We start from the raw sequence: 19353 nt of genomic DNA, 5'->3' as shown, positions 1-19353 counted from the left end.
CATTTATTCTGGTAATTACAGTGGATATAGAAATACTAGAAATTGTGATAAGCAAAAGGTAGTCTATATAGATCAACTAGGTACTTCTTTTCCTAAACAATGTCTTGTTTGCTCAATGACAGAATTAATTCTTTGTCAAAGAAATCAACCCTTGCTGTATATCTATGGCAACAATTCTATTATGTGGTAATGACTGTCTTTTGAAAATTGGGTTTCAGTTTTCCCCTTTTCTCCTTTCACACTTTTCATTCTTATTTCATTCTTTTCTATTATAGGATTGCACTCTGCTTGCTACCATGGTCACATTCACCTGGTTCAGTTCTTACTGGATAACGGAGCTGATATGAATCTGGTAGCTTGTGATCCAAGCAGGTCTAGTGGTGAAAAAGATGAGCAGACATGTTTAATGTGGGCTTATGAAAAAGGTATATTTTTCACCATTGCATCTCTATAGTGATAACATTGAACTCTGTGCACAGATTATGCCAGTACATCAATAATTCTTCTGCTTGCATGACTTGTATACTCCCATTTCCTCTGGAGATTGTATTTGAATCGTTGGAGACTTGGATCAAAGAGTACAATAGGGAAAGCAACTCCTGGGCTGCAGATGAGCTGAAGTCATTCTTGGTATTGGCATTTTGAAGGGAGAAGGAGATATCACATTGCTAGATACTGGAGAAACAAAATTGTGATAGGTAATGATAGTTACTTTCTTAGAGTAGATGCAGAACTAGTCTTTACCTCTTATATGGGAGAATTTTGATGTGGATTCAAATTATTAAAAATAAAATTAATACAAAGAAAGAAAGGGAGTATTTGTCACATCTAATCCTGCTAACAATGCCTGCACTAGAAAAAGTAAGGCAATCAATGTTTAGTGCTTAAGTATAAACTTATTTGAGCTCAAAGAGGTGAAAGCTTGGGCAGAACACCTGGTTTTAAATCAAACCATGTTGCTTGATCTTGGGCAAGTTATTTATTCTTGCTGAGCTTTAGTTTTTCATCTGAAAAATGAGGACAATAACAACTTCATAAGATTGTAAAGATTAAATTAGATAATATGTGCAAATTGCTTATAAATGTGTCTGGCACAAAATAAATACCTAATAATTGGAATTTCAGTAATAATAATAGTGGTAATAGTAGTATCCAGAAATAAAGATTACTAATAGTGAATTTTTCACTTTAAAGGAGAGGAAACTAGACACAATTAGAAGGTAAAATAGCATCTTTGCCATTGTTATTAAAATATACTATACCTCTTAAGAGAGCTCTACATAAACGCATAAACTCCAACAGAGTGTAAATTTTCAGGTGACATGGAACAGTACTGAAATCAGAGTTATGACTAAATACTGTAAAATATATCAGACTTTGATGCCTGCATTGTCTTATTAGGATGTTTAAAGTATGTAAAGAATTATTCTTATCTTTTTAAATGTTAGAATCTTAGAAAACCATACTTAAAAAGAGCAATTACTAAACTGGAAGATTTCTTAGGCTACCAAGATGATCTAAAAGGTTTTTTGCCTGAAATAGGACATGGAAGTCCATTAATGAACAGAGAGATGAAGTTTGATGGATACAAATAGAGAGCTATTATAAGGATATAGACAAGGAGAAAGAAAAACATATAGGTCTGAAGACTGCTAGTGAGGAAATGATATAGGAGTTACTTTACTAGAGACAAGTGAACAGACATGGAATAGCAAGGAATGAGTTAAGATATAGGCTTGTTATGTTTTTTACTTTTTACTTGAGTATTGTATAAACACACGAGTGTGTGCACACGCGTACTTGCGCATTATAGCTCAATGAATTTTCACAAACTGAACTCACTCAGCGTCTAGATGAAGAAACTGAACATGGTCAGCACCCAGAAGCTCTACTTACATTGTCTTCCACTCACTCCCCAAAGAGGGTACCACTGCCTTTTTGAGGCATAGACTAGCTTTACCTCTTTCTGTACTTAATATAAGTAAAATGCTATGCTATATACATCTTTATGTCTGGCCTCTTTTGACCAACAGTTTGTGAGATTCATCCATATTATTGCAGGTAGCTCTAGACTGTTCATTCTTGTATGGTATTATGTTTTCAATTATATCACAATTCATTCATTCTGCTTTTTCACGGCATTTGGATAATTTTCAGTTGGGGACTATTAGGAACAGTTGTTATACGTGTACATGTCACATATGTGTCTTTTGATGAATAGCTATATACATTTCTGTTAGGTATAACTGCCTTCTACTTTGTGTAAAAGAATGGGTAATTATATATTTGCATATCAGTTGGAAAATCTTACATATTCTGAAGCCTCGAGAGGCCTTACTAAGTTCTAGTTATGTTGCATTTATTCCAATGATTCTCAGACAGTGTCTCTCAATAAATCTGAGTTTCAGAGAAAGACTGTTTATAAATCATTAGTCTTCCAGAAGACAGCTCAGAAGTAGCTGCTGCAGCTTATCTCTTCACAGGGTTTGGCTTTGTTTGTTTTTACTTGATTGAGAGTAATGGTTGAAAACTGGCTTTACTTTTATTTTTTGTGGAATTCCACACTTTATAAAACAGTGAATCATTGTGTAAGCTCCTAAAATTTCCTACCAAACGACAACAAAAATCCTTTAGCTTAGAGGACTTACATACTGGTCTCTGCAATATATGCCATACTTATCACCCTTATTTGTTCAACTAATGTGCCAGGCATCAGTGTTGCATTTCATTATTACTATGAATTTTAACAAATTGAATGTTACTACTCAGGAGACAGATGGATGTTTTGCATATGTTCAGGGGCAAAGCAAGTTAAACCAACAAAATAAATTTGTTGCTGTTTTCTCTTGCTAGAGAAACGTTTGCACTGTTTTCGTGTGTTCAGGGAAGATTGAAATGGCCATGTTAAAATATTGTCAGCAGTGCACTGTCCCTGTTTTCTTTGGCCTTGCTTTCTCCTTTAGAGAGGGAGTCACCAAATTAATTGATATGGCGTACCAAGGATTTTCTTGAGCAACTTGGAGATGAAGTTGAAAAAGCACTAAAACTTCACTTGGAGTTCTTTCTTTGTGGAATAGAGATGATGTAAAAATGGCCCCATCATGGCTTGCCCTGTATGGTATCCAGTCCTTAGAAAACTCAGAAGAGACTTCATAACCAGGGTCTATTTTAAAAGGAATACTTTTGAATGTGCCCAGTTTGAATAGCTCATCTTAGTCTACCCTCTTAAGATAGAACTAGGAGGCTTTCTCAACAGCACTCATCTCTGAATGGTTAGAAGGCAAATTTTTCATCTGTCCCAAACAAAATTTTTAGCTGACCCTTTCTGCTATTCTGTTATAGCACATTCAGAGGTACTTTGGAGTTCTGAAAAGAATTATCTACTATCTTTTGGAATATTTTTAGAAAAGAGTTTACTCACTATGGCTCACTGTGGGATCAGGTATGAAAAATATTTTCCATTTACATAGCCCTTTTAACCTAAAGGTATCAAAATCAATCTTAGAAATAATTTTCCTGGTGACCTTGGTTCTAACCAGTAACTAGAAGCCTACTGGTTAAGTTTCAATATTTCACTGCCAGATGGCTCATAGCTCCAATTTTATAATACGTAGAATGTTTCCTCTCCCCAGTCTGTCCTCCCTCTTCTTTTCTATCGTTCCACCTGAGAGTAGCCATAGCTGTCTCACTCACTTGGATATGTTCTGCTCTTTCCCTGGGGTACAAAGGACTTGTATGAATCAATTTAAATTGGCCAGAAGAAATAGCCAGCAGCCTGCTTATGTTCAAATCCTCTGCCCTAATCACCAGTAGGGAAAACCCATTGAAAAGACCTACACATAATCTTACATCCATTGCATTAAAGATGAAACTGCTGAATTGAAAAGATCTCAGCCAATTAGAATTGAGCACATAGCTCAGTAGTGTGTCTGGCAGTTAGATTTGAAAAGGCTGCCTTTGACAAAGAAAAGCATTCCTTTATGTCAGGCTGTTTAGGGTCAGAAAATAACCCAAACTAGAAACAGAACTAAAACTTATTTGCTTCAGTACTGACACCAGTTAAAGTAATTTACAGAGGCTCCTATCCCAATATCTAATTACCCAGAATACAATATTTGTATACAGCAGAACTACTCTAATTCGCAGTGACAGGGAGCTGCAGTTGGAGAATTAGTGAGTAAGTGAGCAAAAACAATAAAAATCAAGGCTCCTGTACCATGATATATACTTTGTTCATTCCTTTTGACAAGTGTAGTGTGGTGTGAATTATTTATAGTAAATGTACCATAGTGTATTCTCTAAAAGTAATGAAGTCTTACAGTTGTGAGTTTCTACAGTTTTCAGCCAGTAAAAAATAACTAAGAGATAAGGGTGAGGGAGGAGTAGAAGGAAGAAGAGGTGGCTTCATTAAATTTTTTGATAAATCTTCATCCATGGATTATAAACTCCCAAGCTTCTTCCATATTGAATTCTTACCTATTTGGAGTTTAGTTACTTAGTTTAATGAACATAGTTTAGTATGCTAGGGTGGATTGGGGTGGGATAGAGGAAGGAATAAACAAAATATTTAGATGGTGTTTTAAAATCTATGTGCACTTTTGTGTCCACTGGTTACCTTTCTACATATTTAGTTAACTCTATCTTTTAAAAAATAAATAAATAAAATAATACCAACTCTTATTAGAATAGGAAGAACTTTTATCCTTATGGGGGATAACACAAAAATTTTTGAGACATAATAACTGTGTAAGAAGCTACAAACATTAATACAAACAGCAAAAGAGAACTTACATTAATTAATCACTTATTACATATGCATATATAATATGTATATAATTTAATTATCAAAATAACCCTTTAAATTAATATTACCTTTGTATTACAGATAAAATGTTTGAGACTTGGAGGTGTTGTCACACTAGCTCAAACCACACAGCTCTTAGGTGGAGAGCTGATACCAAACAGAGGTCTGTCTCATTGCACAGTTCAGCTGCTTACCACCCTACTCAGAATCAGATAGATCTAAGTCCAAATCCCATACTTATTACTTAATGACCTTGGGCAAGTTATTTAACTGAGCCTTAATCTTCAGATTTAAAATGAGTAAATTAATAACCACTTTAAGAATTCTGCTGAGAGTTAGGGATAAGATGTAAATGTCTGGATTACAGATTCTCAATAAAAATAGTGGTATCTGTTGTTATTAAGTGCGTAGCAGAGATACAATCATGCTCCACAAAGCTTCCAAATCTTACAGTCTTCCCTCATTTACAACACGCTTTAGTGTCCAGTAAGAAATATAACATTGACATATTAGGATAATGGTCATCTTCTTTAAACCTCCTAATGAAGCATTTTATCCCCACCAAACACCACTAGACAAACCCGGAATATATAAAAGCTTGTGTTATTTGGTTGTATATATATTTCTTGTTTATGACTTAAGTAATACCATTCATTTAAAACTTAAAATTTAAGGACTACAGCAAGATCAAAGAGGTTTTGAAAATCACTAATCAGAATATTAAGCAATTTAAAATCATTGTTCTAATATGTATAGTTGCATGCAAATATATAACATAATATTTTAAAATTTTAGTACAAATTTGCAAGTCTCTTTACTACAGCAGGGTTTTCCTCCTCAGTCATGGAGAAGTATCAAAGATTCTGTGGCCATGTTTTCAAAACATCACACCATCTGACGTGCTGGATCCCTTTACCTGGATATCTGAGGAGCATGTACAACTCAACAAGTCCAAAATTGAACTTAATATCTTTTTTGTCCTCATCAGCCAGGTTCTTCTACCATATCCCTTATTCATTATGTCATTTAACGGCATTGCCGTTCACTTAGCACCTGAGTCAAAAATCTGGATTGATGCTTGACTACTTTTTCTCTCTCAACCTTCCTTCCCCCATATCCATTCAATCAAAAAGTCTTTTTATTTTACTTCATACTTACATTTTGAATGCAGCCTTTTTTTAAATTGTCACTGTTTTAATCCATAACCTTATCCTCCTTCTCCTGATCTATTTTAGTAGCCTCATAACTACTTCTTTTTTTTTTGTCTTCGGCATCTTTTGATTCCATTTCCTAACTGTAGTCTGAAAGATATATCCAAGCTGTAAATAGGACCATATCATTCCCCAGCTTAAAATCCTTCACTGACACACTATCACCTTAGGACAAAACAGTCTCAGTTTATTATCATGGCATACCCTGTGCCCTTCCTACCTCTCAAACCTCATATCCAGTCCCTCTTGTCACATGAGTGACCCCACATGCTGCAATTGTCATCACATTCACTAGATCCCTACCATTCACTAGGGGTTCACTCTATGCCAGGCACATTCTACACCACATTATCCCATCAAATCTACACCACAACCCTGTAAGCCAGTGTCTGTTTACATGGTAGTTATGCAAAACTACTCGCTCCTCTATGCATATCATGTTATTCCATGCTTCCAAGCCTTTTCTCAAGCAGTCCTCTCTTTCTCTACACCCTCCCACCCTGCCTTCCTGACTTCACTTCTTAAATTTCTGAATTCTATTTAACCTTCAAGACTCAGTTTATGGACCCTCTCTTCCAGAAAGTCTCCCCTGACATTCCAGCCTAATACACACATCCTTTCTTGATGTTTTATTGTGCCATACGCACATTTCTATCTCATGTTGAAACACTCTCCCCCTAAACTTTTTGAGAACAAACATTTGGGCTGTTAATCTTGATCTTCCAGAAACTTAGTTCAATGGCTGATGCCTAATAGCTGCTCAATACACATTTGTTGAAGTGAAATAGAGAATGAGCAGATATTTCAGTCATAACATTCTATTCCATGTCTCACTAATTGGCATCTAATCAGTCATAATATAGTTGATCTTTTCAAGAATACTAATTACCGCTGTTCTGTTTTCTCTGTAGGGATTTTTGAAATATCATAGGTTTTTTATTAACTGAACAATCCTAATACTCAGATTAATAGGCAGAAGATTTTAAAGAATATTCTAAATACAGCTCCTCTTTCTATTCATTGGAACTGCAAAATTTTATACTCTGACTAGAATTCTTTTTTTCTCCTTTTTTGCTTAATCAACTCATGCTTATCTTTCAAGTTCAGCTTAAAAGACAATTCCTCAAGGAACTCTTCCCTGACCCCTCCAGCCTATTGTAAAATAGCATCGTTATGTACATTCACAGCATCCTCTACCTTTCTTTCCTAGAGCTTGGCTAAATACAATTTTGAGTGAACATTTATATATATATTTTTTTCTTGTCTACTACACAACATTCATTACAACAGTAAAGAGCATTTCTGTTTCAACATTACACTCTCGTACTTTGTACCATTCATTCATTCATTCAAAAAAAGTGTTATAAACTTAATATGTTCTAGACAGTATACTAGGAACTGAGGTAAAACAGTGAGTGAAACAGACAATATCTCCCTGCTCTTAAAAAGTTTGCATTTCTAACAGAAAACACAGGTCATGAGCAAGATAACAAATGGAAACTATCAGATAATAATAAGTGCTATGAATAACATAAAAAGTAAAAATTAAAAAGTTATTAAGTAAAAAGTACAAAGATGGTAAGTAAAAAGTTCAATGACACTTAAATGGAAAAGTCACAGAGGGCTTCCCTGGGAAGTTGTTGTTTGAGCTGGTCTCTAATGGGCACTCAATAAATATCTGTGGAAGGAAAGGGAAGGGAAAATAAAGGCAAAATGGGAAGGGAGAAAAAAAGGAAAGAGGAATGTTAAATGGCTTGGTTTGTATATAATGTCCTTTTGGCAAAAGCATTCATCCTTGTGGATTCTTATCTCAAGATGAAGGAGGACTGGTGACTCTTGTCTGGGCCTGGTGATTAAGGGATAAGAAGTATGGAGGAAGCAGGGGGTGTGTTCTCTTTCTTGTGATATCAAAGTAAAGTATCTTTCAGATTTAAGTCATGAGAAGATGTAGCAAGTCTGGAATATTTGTTGCCTCTGATTTAATTGTCAGTGAATGGGACCAGGATTGTTAGGAGGAAAATGAGCCATAGAAGTGCAAACATCAGGAGCCGTCCTCCGATCTCACTTTTCAATGTTTCTGGAAAGTGTGTTTTTAAAATGATGGGAAAGGGGCATAGCAAAATATTGAGCAAAGTCTCATCAATATCATTGCTGTGAGAGTTTTATTTTTTGAGGCACATGTAAAGAATGGCCCAGACTGCTGTTTTGATGACCTGGGCATGTGGTACATATGAGATCAATAAGAATTTCTTGGCTTCCGTAATCGAGATCAAATCTCCATGTTTTCTACTTAATCTCAGACCCACAGGGTGTCAGAGTCACAAAGGTTTTGGTATTGGTGTCATTCACCATTAATCTTCAGATCTAGTTCTTAAAATGATTTTCATAGCAAGCTTTCTTCTATGTTCTTAAAATAATTTCTCATAGCGATGAACAGCATTCATTGTTTCTAAGATGAAATGGTAGAGACTGAGAGACAACCTTATAGGGAAATAATAAAATTTGTACTTTTTCTTCTTCAATAATTAGGAATCCTCTGTTGTATACATGCCCGTGATGTAGGTACTAAATTCTCCATGTAACAGCCCTTTGGATGGACTTGTAGTCTTAAAGAACAACCTAGGTTTTAAAATAAAGAGCTATTCAGAAAATTTGGGGGGAGGTGGGGAAAATCACTCCAAATGTAAGGAGTAAAGGAACATAGGAAAATGACAAATGAAAGGGGAAGCATGGCATTTCGGGAATATAGACAGGACTGGAAGAGTAGGGAGCAGGAAATGAAAGGCACTTCAAGCCAGCAGGAGAGTCCCATTTGCCAAAACCCTTGGGGGCACTAATGAATAATACTCTGAAAGTACAAATCATTATTCTAACTGCATTAGGCTAATATCATAGCAACCTCCTATTTGGGTAAAATACTTGGATGTAGATAGTAAATTCTTAGATATGGGAAAACATTTTATTTAATTAGTGGGACTTCGATTATCTCTAGACGTGTTCCATTAGTGTGCCTTGGTTATCTGTGTATATCCATTATCAGGAGTTTGGCTTACAAGTCCATTTAGTGAGTTCCATCAAGGCATTTTTCTGTTTAACCCCTCATAGCCAAGTATCAGGGAGCTGGGTCCTAGTGGTTTTCAGGTTTCTTTGCATACACTGTAGTTTGTCAGTGCAGTGAGAGCAGAGGAGAATTTCCCATACATGTGTGCCCACAGTTAGCAGGAGGTGGGAAATCAGGAGGAGATGCCTTCCAGAGCCAAGGGGGCCTCTTGGCATTTTCCTGGCAGCCTCATGCTTATCATCAGCCAGAACCCAGGCACTCATTAGGCTCTTGATGAAAAGCATCCTAAAGAAAATGCCAACAAATTGTGCCACTGCGCTGGCAGGAAATTAAAACTGCTCAGAGCAAGTGGAGCCAAGAGAGCTGTTGAGATGAAAGGTAACATCAAGGGTGTGATCACTGACTCACACAGGCCTTCAGGGTTCAAGATGTGGCTTTCTGCTTCACTAGGGAAAGCAGGAGGCCCTCTCGGCTGTCAGCCACAGTCAGTCCAACAGAGGGGCTGAGACAGGGGAGGAGGTGGGCTCTGTGAATTAAGCTTTGTTGTACTTGGGTAAATGCCTGTGGTTTGGGTTGGTTTTTTGCCTCAAGGAGCCTGTCCTAGGAAAAACAGAAATAAGAAAAAAACCTTGTTTTTGATTTGTTTTTCCTGGTCCCAAACACTTAAAGATCAAATTAAGTAAAATAAAAACTCCAAAAGCACCACAGGTCCTGTTAAAGTAGGAGCAGACAGTGTGGATAGTGGCAGATACAACGTTAGAACCTAAGAATCTAGCAAGGGGACAGATGAAGGGGTGTTTTAATTCCAGAGGAAATTCTTGGTGGTGGTCTAATTTATTCTTAGGCTCAAATGGCCATTAGCAATGGGGAAGAAAGAAAAACTGTACCAGCATGCAAACAAAGCACACTGAGATTTGATTTTCATCACAACTAAAGGTGGTAGGCAGAGCAATGGCCCCCAAAGATGCCCAGGTCCTATTCCCTGGAACCTGTGAGTATGCTGCCTTAAATGGCAAATAGCAAAGGGAATTAGGATTGCAGATGGAATTAAGGCTGATGACTAGCTGACTTTGAGAGAGAGAATATCCTGGATTTTCCAGGTGGGCCCAGTGTAATGACAGAGGTCCTTCAATATGGAAGAAGAAACAGAAGCCAGAGTGATATGATGTGAGAAGGACTCAGGCCAGCCGTTGATGGCTTTGAAGATATAGAAAGGGGGCCGCAAGCCAAGAAATGTTGGTGGCCTCTAGAAGCTGGAAAAGGCAAGGAAACTGATGTTCCTCTAGGAGGAATGCAGCCCTGCCAACACCTTGATTTTAGCCCATTGAGAACCATGTTGGACTCTGACCTCCAGCACTATAAGATAACAAAGTTGAGGGCTTCCCTGGTGGCACAGTGGTTGAGAATCTGCCTGCCGATGCGGGGGACACGGGTTCGTGCCCCGGTCTGGGAAGATCCCACATGCCGCAGAGCGGCTGAACCCGTGAGCCATGGCCGCTGAGCCTGCGCGTCCGGAGCCTGTGCTCTGCAACGGGAGAGGCCACAACAGTGAGAGGCCCGCGTACCACAAAAAAAAAAAAAAAAAAAAAAGATAACAAAGTTGAATTGTTTAGGCTGCTAGATTTGTGGTAATTAACAATAGCAGCAACAAAAATTGAATATTTTGGTATTTAGAAAATGTATCTGAAGTTCCAAAAACTAGTTTCTAAGTTCATTTACAATTCTTGAGGCAAAATAGTGAAGCAAGAAAGCAGTGAAAAGATCCAAAAGGCATATTTATGTGTTAGAACTGTTAGACATGTTACATATATAGTCTCACTTAGTCTTTACAACAGCCTTATGAAGATGCATCATCAGTTATAATCTGTAAACAAGGATATGTTTGAAAAGTAAAGACAAACCATGTCCTTCAATTAATTAAAATCCTCTAGTAGTCCCCCATCTCATCTGCATTAAAACACAAACTCCTTGTCCTAACCTATAAAGCTATAAAGCTCCACATCAATAATATCAAAATGTGGACTGCTGATCAGCATCACCTGGGACTTTGTTAGCAAAGCAACTCTCAGGTCCCACTACAGAACTTTTCAATCAGAATCTCTGAGAGTAGGGCTCAGGAATCTGTAGTTTAACATGCACTCCAGGTGATTCTCATACAATAAAATTTGAAAAGCACTACTCCACATGATGTGCACTCACCGACTTCTCCAGCCAAGTCTGGTACCACTCATCCTTGCTTGCGATGCTCCAGCCACACTGGCCACCTTTCATTTTCTGAACATGTCATGCTTTCTCCCATTTGGGGCTCTTTACATTCTCTTTTCCTTCTGACTAGTAGGCTCTTCCTTTAGAAATTTACCTGTTGGCTTATGTCTTTCATGTTTTGAGGTTTCCCTGATTGTGAGCACATGAGAGTCCAAAGAAAGAGTATTGATGGGACTGGTTCCCCATTATTTCATCATAACCTGTGTCTATGATTTGAGAATATCATAGATCTGCCAGTCATGAATAGAAAGCTATGGATGATAGAGAATGGACACTAGTTGTTAACTCCATAGATTTAAGTTTTGCTACAAGTTGTAACAATCATAGTCACAATTCTTTTTTTTTTTTCTTGAGGAATCTGGACTTGGAATGTTACATTTGAAAAAGCTTTTAGTGCTGATAAACATCTTAATCATTTCATCTTATGATCCTGCATGCTCTATTAATTTTAATTCTTTTTTGAAGGGAGGATTTAATAAGCAGGCACAACTCACAGCATATACTCTATACATTAGCTAGGTGTATTCAAACCAGTGTTAACTATGAACCCTTCGTGGTGGATAAGCACTTATACTTTTTCAGTTTCTAAATTTTGCCCTTTTTCCAATGAGTTCTGTTGCATTTCACAAGTTTCTTGGCAGGGTCTTTAAGGTTGACTTTGTTTTCTTCTTGTATAAATTAGCTACAGTAGATTATTTTCACAGTGAAAGCATAAGATAGTATCAAAGTGTAGTTCTATTGAAAATTGTTTCTACTCAGAGGAGAATCTAGCATTTTTATCTTTATATTTTATTTAGCATTTTCACAATTATAAGCCCCTAGTACAGTTAACAAACTCCCCAATTTTGGTGGTGTTATGTAATAGAAATTTATTTCTCAGTCACGTAACAGTCCAGGGTGGGCGTTTCTGGTCAGTGGATGGCTTTCTCCCCTCCTGTATGGCCTTAGAACCCTCTGCATCCAGCCAGCAGATAGGAAGAGGAGAGAAGACTCATTTATTTCTTAAAGTCCAGGCCTGGAAGTGATTTCACTTTTGCTCATATTTACTTGATGGAAATTTGTCGCAAGGCCACAATTGGCTGCAAGGGGGATACGGAGTTGTTGTCCCTGGGTGGGCAACCATTCCCAGTGACAAAATCACTCTGTGAATGGGAACTACAAATATTTGTAGGCAGTCAGCTGTCTCCTGCCACAAAAACCCATGATGATTATCTTAATGCCCTGTTATACTGCAGTTGCCAGCCAAATGTAATGCTCAATCACAGCAAATACATCTCTCCTTCCTGGTTACCAAATGTGCTTTTCACCCTTTTAATCGTGCTCTTATTATATACTCCCATAGCACTTGATATGTACTCATTTAGAAATTCTCATCATTTTTATTATTTGTTCAATTACACTAAACTTCCTGAGGGTAGGACCATAGTTGCCTTGTTCATTGCATCCCCTGTACCCAACATAGTGCCTAAAATAACACATCACATATATCAGTCTTTTCTTGGTTAATTGAAGTGTACTTGACTTACAATATTATGTTAGTTTCAGGTGTACAACTTAGTGATTCGATACTGTTATACATTATAAAATGATAGTAGAGTTTGAATGAATGAATGAAAGCACTAAATTCCTATTGCAATGTATTACCTCTTAAGATTAATCTTGTCTCAAGCTACCTTGGTTATTTTTCGATTAGGTGGTGAGCTGAATAAATCAAACAAGAATTAAGACCCTTTGTCCTTCTTTGTCTTTTCGTAAAGGACATGATGCAATTGTCACACTCCTGAAACATTATAAGAGACCTCAGGATGAATTGCCTTGTAATGAATATTCTCAGCCTGGAGGAGGTACCCCCTTTCTTACTAAATTTTCATTGTTAGTGCAATATTGTGCCTAAAGGTAAACCTGTGTCTATTACCAACATTCTGGGGTTAGGGATGAAGGCACGTCAGATCAGCTTTATTTTAAGAAGATTTACGTCTGGGTGAGGCTGAAAATAAAGAAACCCCCACTTAGGCTACTTTCTAACTCACCAATCTGCAGTTCCTCCAAGTTTTACATTCCCTGGACTGGATGTTTATGAGGCTGGTGCATGACTGGGAAGGCCTGGGTAAGCTGAGAGCAGTCATTTTCCATTTCAGTAATCTATTAAGACAGGACAGAGAATACTCATATGCAGACACAAATTAAATCCACTGGAGTCTGCTAGACCTTGGATTTTAATTTTTAATCATTTTATGTACTCTCTAAATAAACACTTGCTGTACAGTTTCAGTATCTAGAGAAAAACCTAGACTTAAGTTATAATCTCACTTGGTGTTCTTAGCAAATTTCTTTTGTCACGTGCTACTTTTTATAATGTTTAGCTTTTATGGAAAAAAATGTTTGCTACCTTTAACTCTATAATTTGATTTCTAGATGGCTCCTATGTGTCTGTTCCATCCCCTTTGGGGAAGATTAAAAGCATGACAAAAGGTATTTTAATACGGGACAGTTGTTATATTTTATTACTAACAATAACTATTGCCTCAAATATGATAACTTTCTATTTTGTTTTATATATCACAAATAACTATTTTGCAAGCATAAACAATATTATTAACAGACCATTCTTTCCATAATTAACCTCATCTGCTATGTTATTTTGCATACATCCTCTTAGTTCATGAAGGTATAATGGTGAAAATTCCATATGAATATCAAAAGAAGATCAAATTCACATAGACATTTGTATTTTTAATGAAATATAAATTAGAAATATTAATATCTTTAAGGAGAATTGGAAAAAGGTTTGCCATAGGGAAAAATATTGAAAAATAAATTATTTTTCAAAAGATCCCAAATAAGTAATACTTTGGGAACTTTTTTGAATGTATGCTATACACAGAAATTAATACCATTGAATCAGGAAAGTAAAAAATATTCAACTGTAAATGTATATTTATTTAGAATTTGAAGTTTTAAAAAATTATTTTTGGTTTTGAATGTTTCTTCTGAATAATTCATATGCTTATTTCCTAATTGGCATCTCCTGAAGGTTTAGTTTATTGATATTTGACTAAGCTTTTTGTGACAGGTTGCAGGGATTGACCAGATAAGACTCTTTATATCATGATGTGATATGGACTATACTCCAGAGGTGCCACATCATACAGACAAGCTAGTGGTTGACCAAATCAGAAATAAACTCTTAGCTCTGATAACAAAGGTCAGGTAACAGAGACAGAGAACTAACGGGCTTTTAATGTAGGGGAATAGGGATCATTTGTGATAAGGTTTTAGTATCTCCAAGTAGTCAATTACAGTTGGAAAATTAAATGTAACTAGGGTATGATGTTTTTGGTTAAGTATACATGTTTATGTGTGTGTAAGCATCCACATGTGTGCTTTTTATCTTAAAAAATAAAATAATAATTCCTGTTTGCAGAGAAGGCAGATGTTCTCCTTCTAAGGGCTGGATTGCCTTCACATTTCCATCTTCAGCTCTCAGAAATTGAGTTCCATGAGATTATCGGCTCAGGTAACCTAAGAAAATACTAGTCTGTTTTAGTTTAATAAGCTCAGTTTAATAAGATGTGTTTACTTGTTTCTCTTAAACAATTTTAGGTTCTTTTGGGAAAGTGTATAAAGGACGATGCAGAAATAAAATAGTGGCTATAAAGCGGTAAGCAAGCAAATGAGAAAATTTAGCATCCAAGTAGAGCAGTAAACTCCGAGAAGCATATGCATGACTAGCCCCTTGTTTTGATTCATCTGTTGACTGAAGACTTCCTGTTGCTGTCATTTCCAGTTATCGAGCCAACACCTACTGCTCCAAGTCAGATGTGGATATGTTTTGCCGAGAGGTGTCCATTCTCTGCCGGCTCAATCATCCCTGTGTCATTCAGTTCGTGGGTGCTTGCTTGAATGATCCCAGCCAGTTTGCCATCGTCACTCAGTACATATCAGGGGGTTCTCTATTCTCCCTCCTTCATGAACAGAAGAGGTATGGTCTCTGACTTATCATTTTGCATGTCATTGGAATTACAGTTGCAACACCTCATACGCTTTCTGCTTAGGTGAGCTTTTACCTTCTGATATCTCTGAGCACTAGGAAATGTGACTTTAAAGATGGCTACTAATTTATGCCCAATAATTGTGTTTTAATGACTAGAAAGATTTCTGTGCTTTCTTAATTTGTTATCTTAAGATAACAAATTCAAGGAATTTAAATTAGTAACTGAAGCTTATAATAATTAGGCTAAATTTGACATACCAGTAAAGCAGATATGTCTAAGATCAGAATAAAATAATTACCAGGGGTCACAGTATTTATTTTTTAAAGTTTTAAGAAAGAATAGTCTTGCACAAGTCTAATTTGAGTTCACTTCCTATATCTATGCATACGATAATTAGAATGTGGTTTTTACTCAGTGATTAGATTCCATTTTTATGTTATTACAAAGAAATTAAATATAAAATTACAAAGATTATAAAATCAAGTTGACTGTTTAAATAAGAGGGGTTGGTATCTGAATTGATCTATAATTAAGCATTATCAGATGTAGAAAAGCTATTTTTCCAAATTTGTTAAATTTTTAGCTTAATGTTCAATCAAGCAAAAAAGGCTGAAATTATACAGAATAACAAATCACACACACTACTGATTTCTTTTAGAAAGGTATGGTATTGGCTTTGACCATTTCATCCTCATTAAATCTATTTTTAAATTCTAGGACTCTTGACTTGCAGTCTAAATTAATTATTGCAGTAGATGTTGCCAAAGGTATGGAGTACCTTCACAACTTGACACAGCCAATTATACACCGTGACTTAAACAGGTATTTTTTCCCTCTAAATAATGAACTTGGAATTGTGTAACTCACTAGGGGTCTAAGACAGATTTCAGTGAAGATACGTTTTAGATTTATTGCAGAACACAGTTTTCTACTATGTGGGTAAGGGGACAGGCTACCGTAAGCCTAGGGGATAGAAAGGTTTGTCATTGTCTTTTACAGAAATAGAAAGTTGTATAACTGCCTCTCAGGGACCTTTCAAATCTGTGAAAAACATGCAGAAAGAGTATGACATCTGTAAGATTCACCAGCTAGCTAGTTCTCAGGCCAGTAAAGTCAGATCAGGGATTGAGATCAATGACCATTAGAGAATGTCATGTCTCATACAAAGTCAGGTATTATAGTAGGACCTGTTATAAAATTACCTGAAATGCTACTTTTATGCTAACATTTTGTTATTTTTCTTATAATTATAAATTCAGCCAAAACACAGCAGCTCACTTACCTAGCTATCATGTGAAGATGTTTTCATGTGGAATGGAGACTTGAAACAAATATAGAACTAGAATGTTTCAGTGGTGGAACCCCAAGGTTTTCTTTTTTTTTTTTTTAATATAGTGAACACTTTCTCTAAGCGAAGTCTTAGAGAAAGGACGATACACAAACGGAGAAGCTTTAGTTGAAGGCAGAGTATACAGTGGAAAATTCTCTTCATTTACCATTTCCCACTGCCAAAGAGGGAGATCCTTGGGCCATCTCTCTGGAATCTCAAAGGTGCTAAGGAGAATATCTGGGGCTTCCCTGGTGGCGCAGTGCTTGAGAATCCGCCTGCCGATGCAGGGGTCACGGGTTCGTGCCCTGGTCCGGGAAGATCCCACATGCCGCGGAGCAACTAAGCCCGTGAGCCATGGCCGCTGGGCCTGCGCGTCCGGAGCCTGTGCTCCGCAACGGGAGAGGCCACAGCAGTGAGAGGCCCGCATACCACAAAAAAAAAAAAAAAAAAAAAAAAAAAGGTGCTAAGGAGAATATCTGGAAAACCACCAATCTGATAAACCCCTGGTTTACGAAACAAGCCAGCTTATTCAAAATCAATAACTTTCATTTCATGGTTGCCAGTAAGGTTCAAGTAGATCCCATATATGATCCTTTATACAGAGCCCACAGTTCTAAAACTGCTAAATATTCATTAATTACTCCAGTCATTTGTTCAATAGCTATTTGGGTATCTGCTACATTCAAAGCCTTTATACTTGGCACAGTAGAGCCAAGTGAAACTTCCATAGACTCCATTCTCAAGGAGCTTTCCTAGTCTAGCAGAGGAGAAAAATACCTAAATATGCTCTAGGTAACAAGTTCTCTTAAGGAAATAGTGAAATATTTTCTATAAAATTTCAGAAAGAAGAATATTAATTACTTCTGAGAAATTTAGAACAACTTTATGGAATAGGTGACCTTCGGGCTTGGCCATAAAGGATGGTTAGAATTTGGAAGAATATCCTAGGCTTAGGGAAGACATGAAAAAAAAAGAGATTAGAAAGTTAAAGGCATGTATAGGAGCACTGAATAGTTTCACTTCAGTAGATGAAATGTATAAATGTAGGTAGTGTATTTAATGTGTGAAGAGGACTCTTGGGAAAGAAAAATAAACTGAAACAAGAGCACAGAAATTAGTGAATGCTAGAGTAAGGTAGTTTAGACTTTGTTCTGTAAGCAAGAAGGAGGCACTGAGGATGTTAGAGCAAGGAGCCACAAATTTGGGACTGTAGTATGGAAAGATTAATTCAGTGTCTTTATAATACATCAACTTGAAGGGAAACTAGTGAAGCAGTTGTTGCAGTGATCTAGATAAGTAACGAAAAGCAGAAGTTCACTAATGGCAGAGGAAATGAACGGAAGAGACAGATAGGAGAGATAAAATAAATTAGATATGAAGAGTGGTTGAATCTTAGATATTGGAAGTAAACATATATAGGACTCAATCTATTTATAATTGTTTACTAGTTTTCAAATAAAAGTTATTTCTTCCCTGTTATTTTCTTTACCTCTCTATTAAAAATATTTATGTTAATAAATATACTTTTTCTTTGGGTTTCAGTAACAATGTTCAGGAAACAGATTTAGGTGATAAATTAGCATAATTCAAACTGGTCATTTGTGAGTTTTTGGAGTATTGTTTCGTTATCCCAACCATCTTTGCATGTGTCATTGAAACAAATGTGCTCATTGAAAGTTTTCTCTTGCTGCAGCGCTTCACTTGTGGGGCAACTGAAAGTGTGTTCTGTTGCCCTGTGAGTAAGTGTAAGTTGTTGCCACCAGGTTATAAAGCAGGACCAAAAATATAAATGTTGATTAAAAGTGAAAATAGAACATGTATTATGTAACAGATATAAGTATATATTTACCATTTTTTCTGTGTCTAATCTAACCTAAATACTTAAATTGTGCCAAAAAGTCTTCAAGTCTTATGAAACACTATTTCATGGGTGCCTTCAATATAACAGAGTACCAAATTCTTGCATTTATCATTTGTGGACTATTTTCTACTGCTCTTTAATCTGGTAGCAATAAAACATTCAGTTTTTCAGTTTAATGCAAATGTAGCATGTGTACTGCCCAAAAGAGTCTAAGTCCTTCTCCTCAGGGATTACTACTACAATCTGGTTAGGTACATAAAACATATGCCCAGGAAGCAAATTAATTGCCATTTAAGGTGGAAAATGATTAAGGGCCAAAATGTTTAATCAGCAATTTACAAAGGATTTTGAGTAAATTAAAGATCAAAGTAGAATGGAAAGCTTCCTGGAGGATGTAGAGCTAAAACTAGACTTTGAAGGATAGGCATGTATCTTTCCTCAGTCTTTTCATAGCACACTATTCCTTGTATTTGCACAATGCTTACAAAGTCCCTCCCATTGAAAGAGGTAGAGGGAAAGATGTACATAATAGAGTGAGGAACTCAGGCATTACGTTTGTATTGAAATGACCTGTTTCCATGTTTCTCTCCCCAACTTTTCTGGGTATGTCAGGGCCTCAGGAAGAGCAATCCTGCTCTCTTCATCTCAGATTTCCAAAACTAAACATAGTGTCTTACACAGAGGTGTTCAGTCAATGCATTTTTAACTGAACCAAATTCTTTAGGCATTTTGATGAATGTCATTTCAGAAAGAAATGGCCTAATTGGTACAAGTATGACTCCTTGTAGATAGAGTCTGACTAACTTGCCCAATACCTTTTATAGTT

The 19353-nt window shown here is 36.5% G+C and overlaps 1 protein-coding gene across 1 annotated transcript in view; it reads left to right on the top strand.

The window, feature by feature from the left end:
- Positions 1 to 19353, top strand: part of TNNI3K (TNNI3 interacting kinase) — a 301789-nt gene that overhangs the window by 114001 nt on the left and 168435 nt on the right. Inside the window, exons 15-21 of the mRNA XM_067005786.1 lie at positions 276 to 425; positions 13099 to 13185; positions 13757 to 13813; positions 14766 to 14858; positions 14945 to 15002; positions 15129 to 15323; positions 16054 to 16158. Coding sequence (XP_066861887.1) covers positions 276 to 425; positions 13099 to 13185; positions 13757 to 13813; positions 14766 to 14858; positions 14945 to 15002; positions 15129 to 15323; positions 16054 to 16158 — 745 coding nt within the window. The remainder of the gene's footprint in view (positions 1 to 275; positions 426 to 13098; positions 13186 to 13756; positions 13814 to 14765; positions 14859 to 14944; positions 15003 to 15128; positions 15324 to 16053; positions 16159 to 19353) is intronic.

This window comes from Kogia breviceps, chromosome 1, assembly GCF_026419965.1.
Source record: "Kogia breviceps isolate mKogBre1 chromosome 1, mKogBre1 haplotype 1, whole genome shotgun sequence".
NCBI lineage: Eukaryota > Metazoa > Chordata > Mammalia > Artiodactyla > Physeteridae > Kogia > Kogia breviceps.
This window is presented reverse-complemented; position numbering and strand designations above follow the sequence as displayed.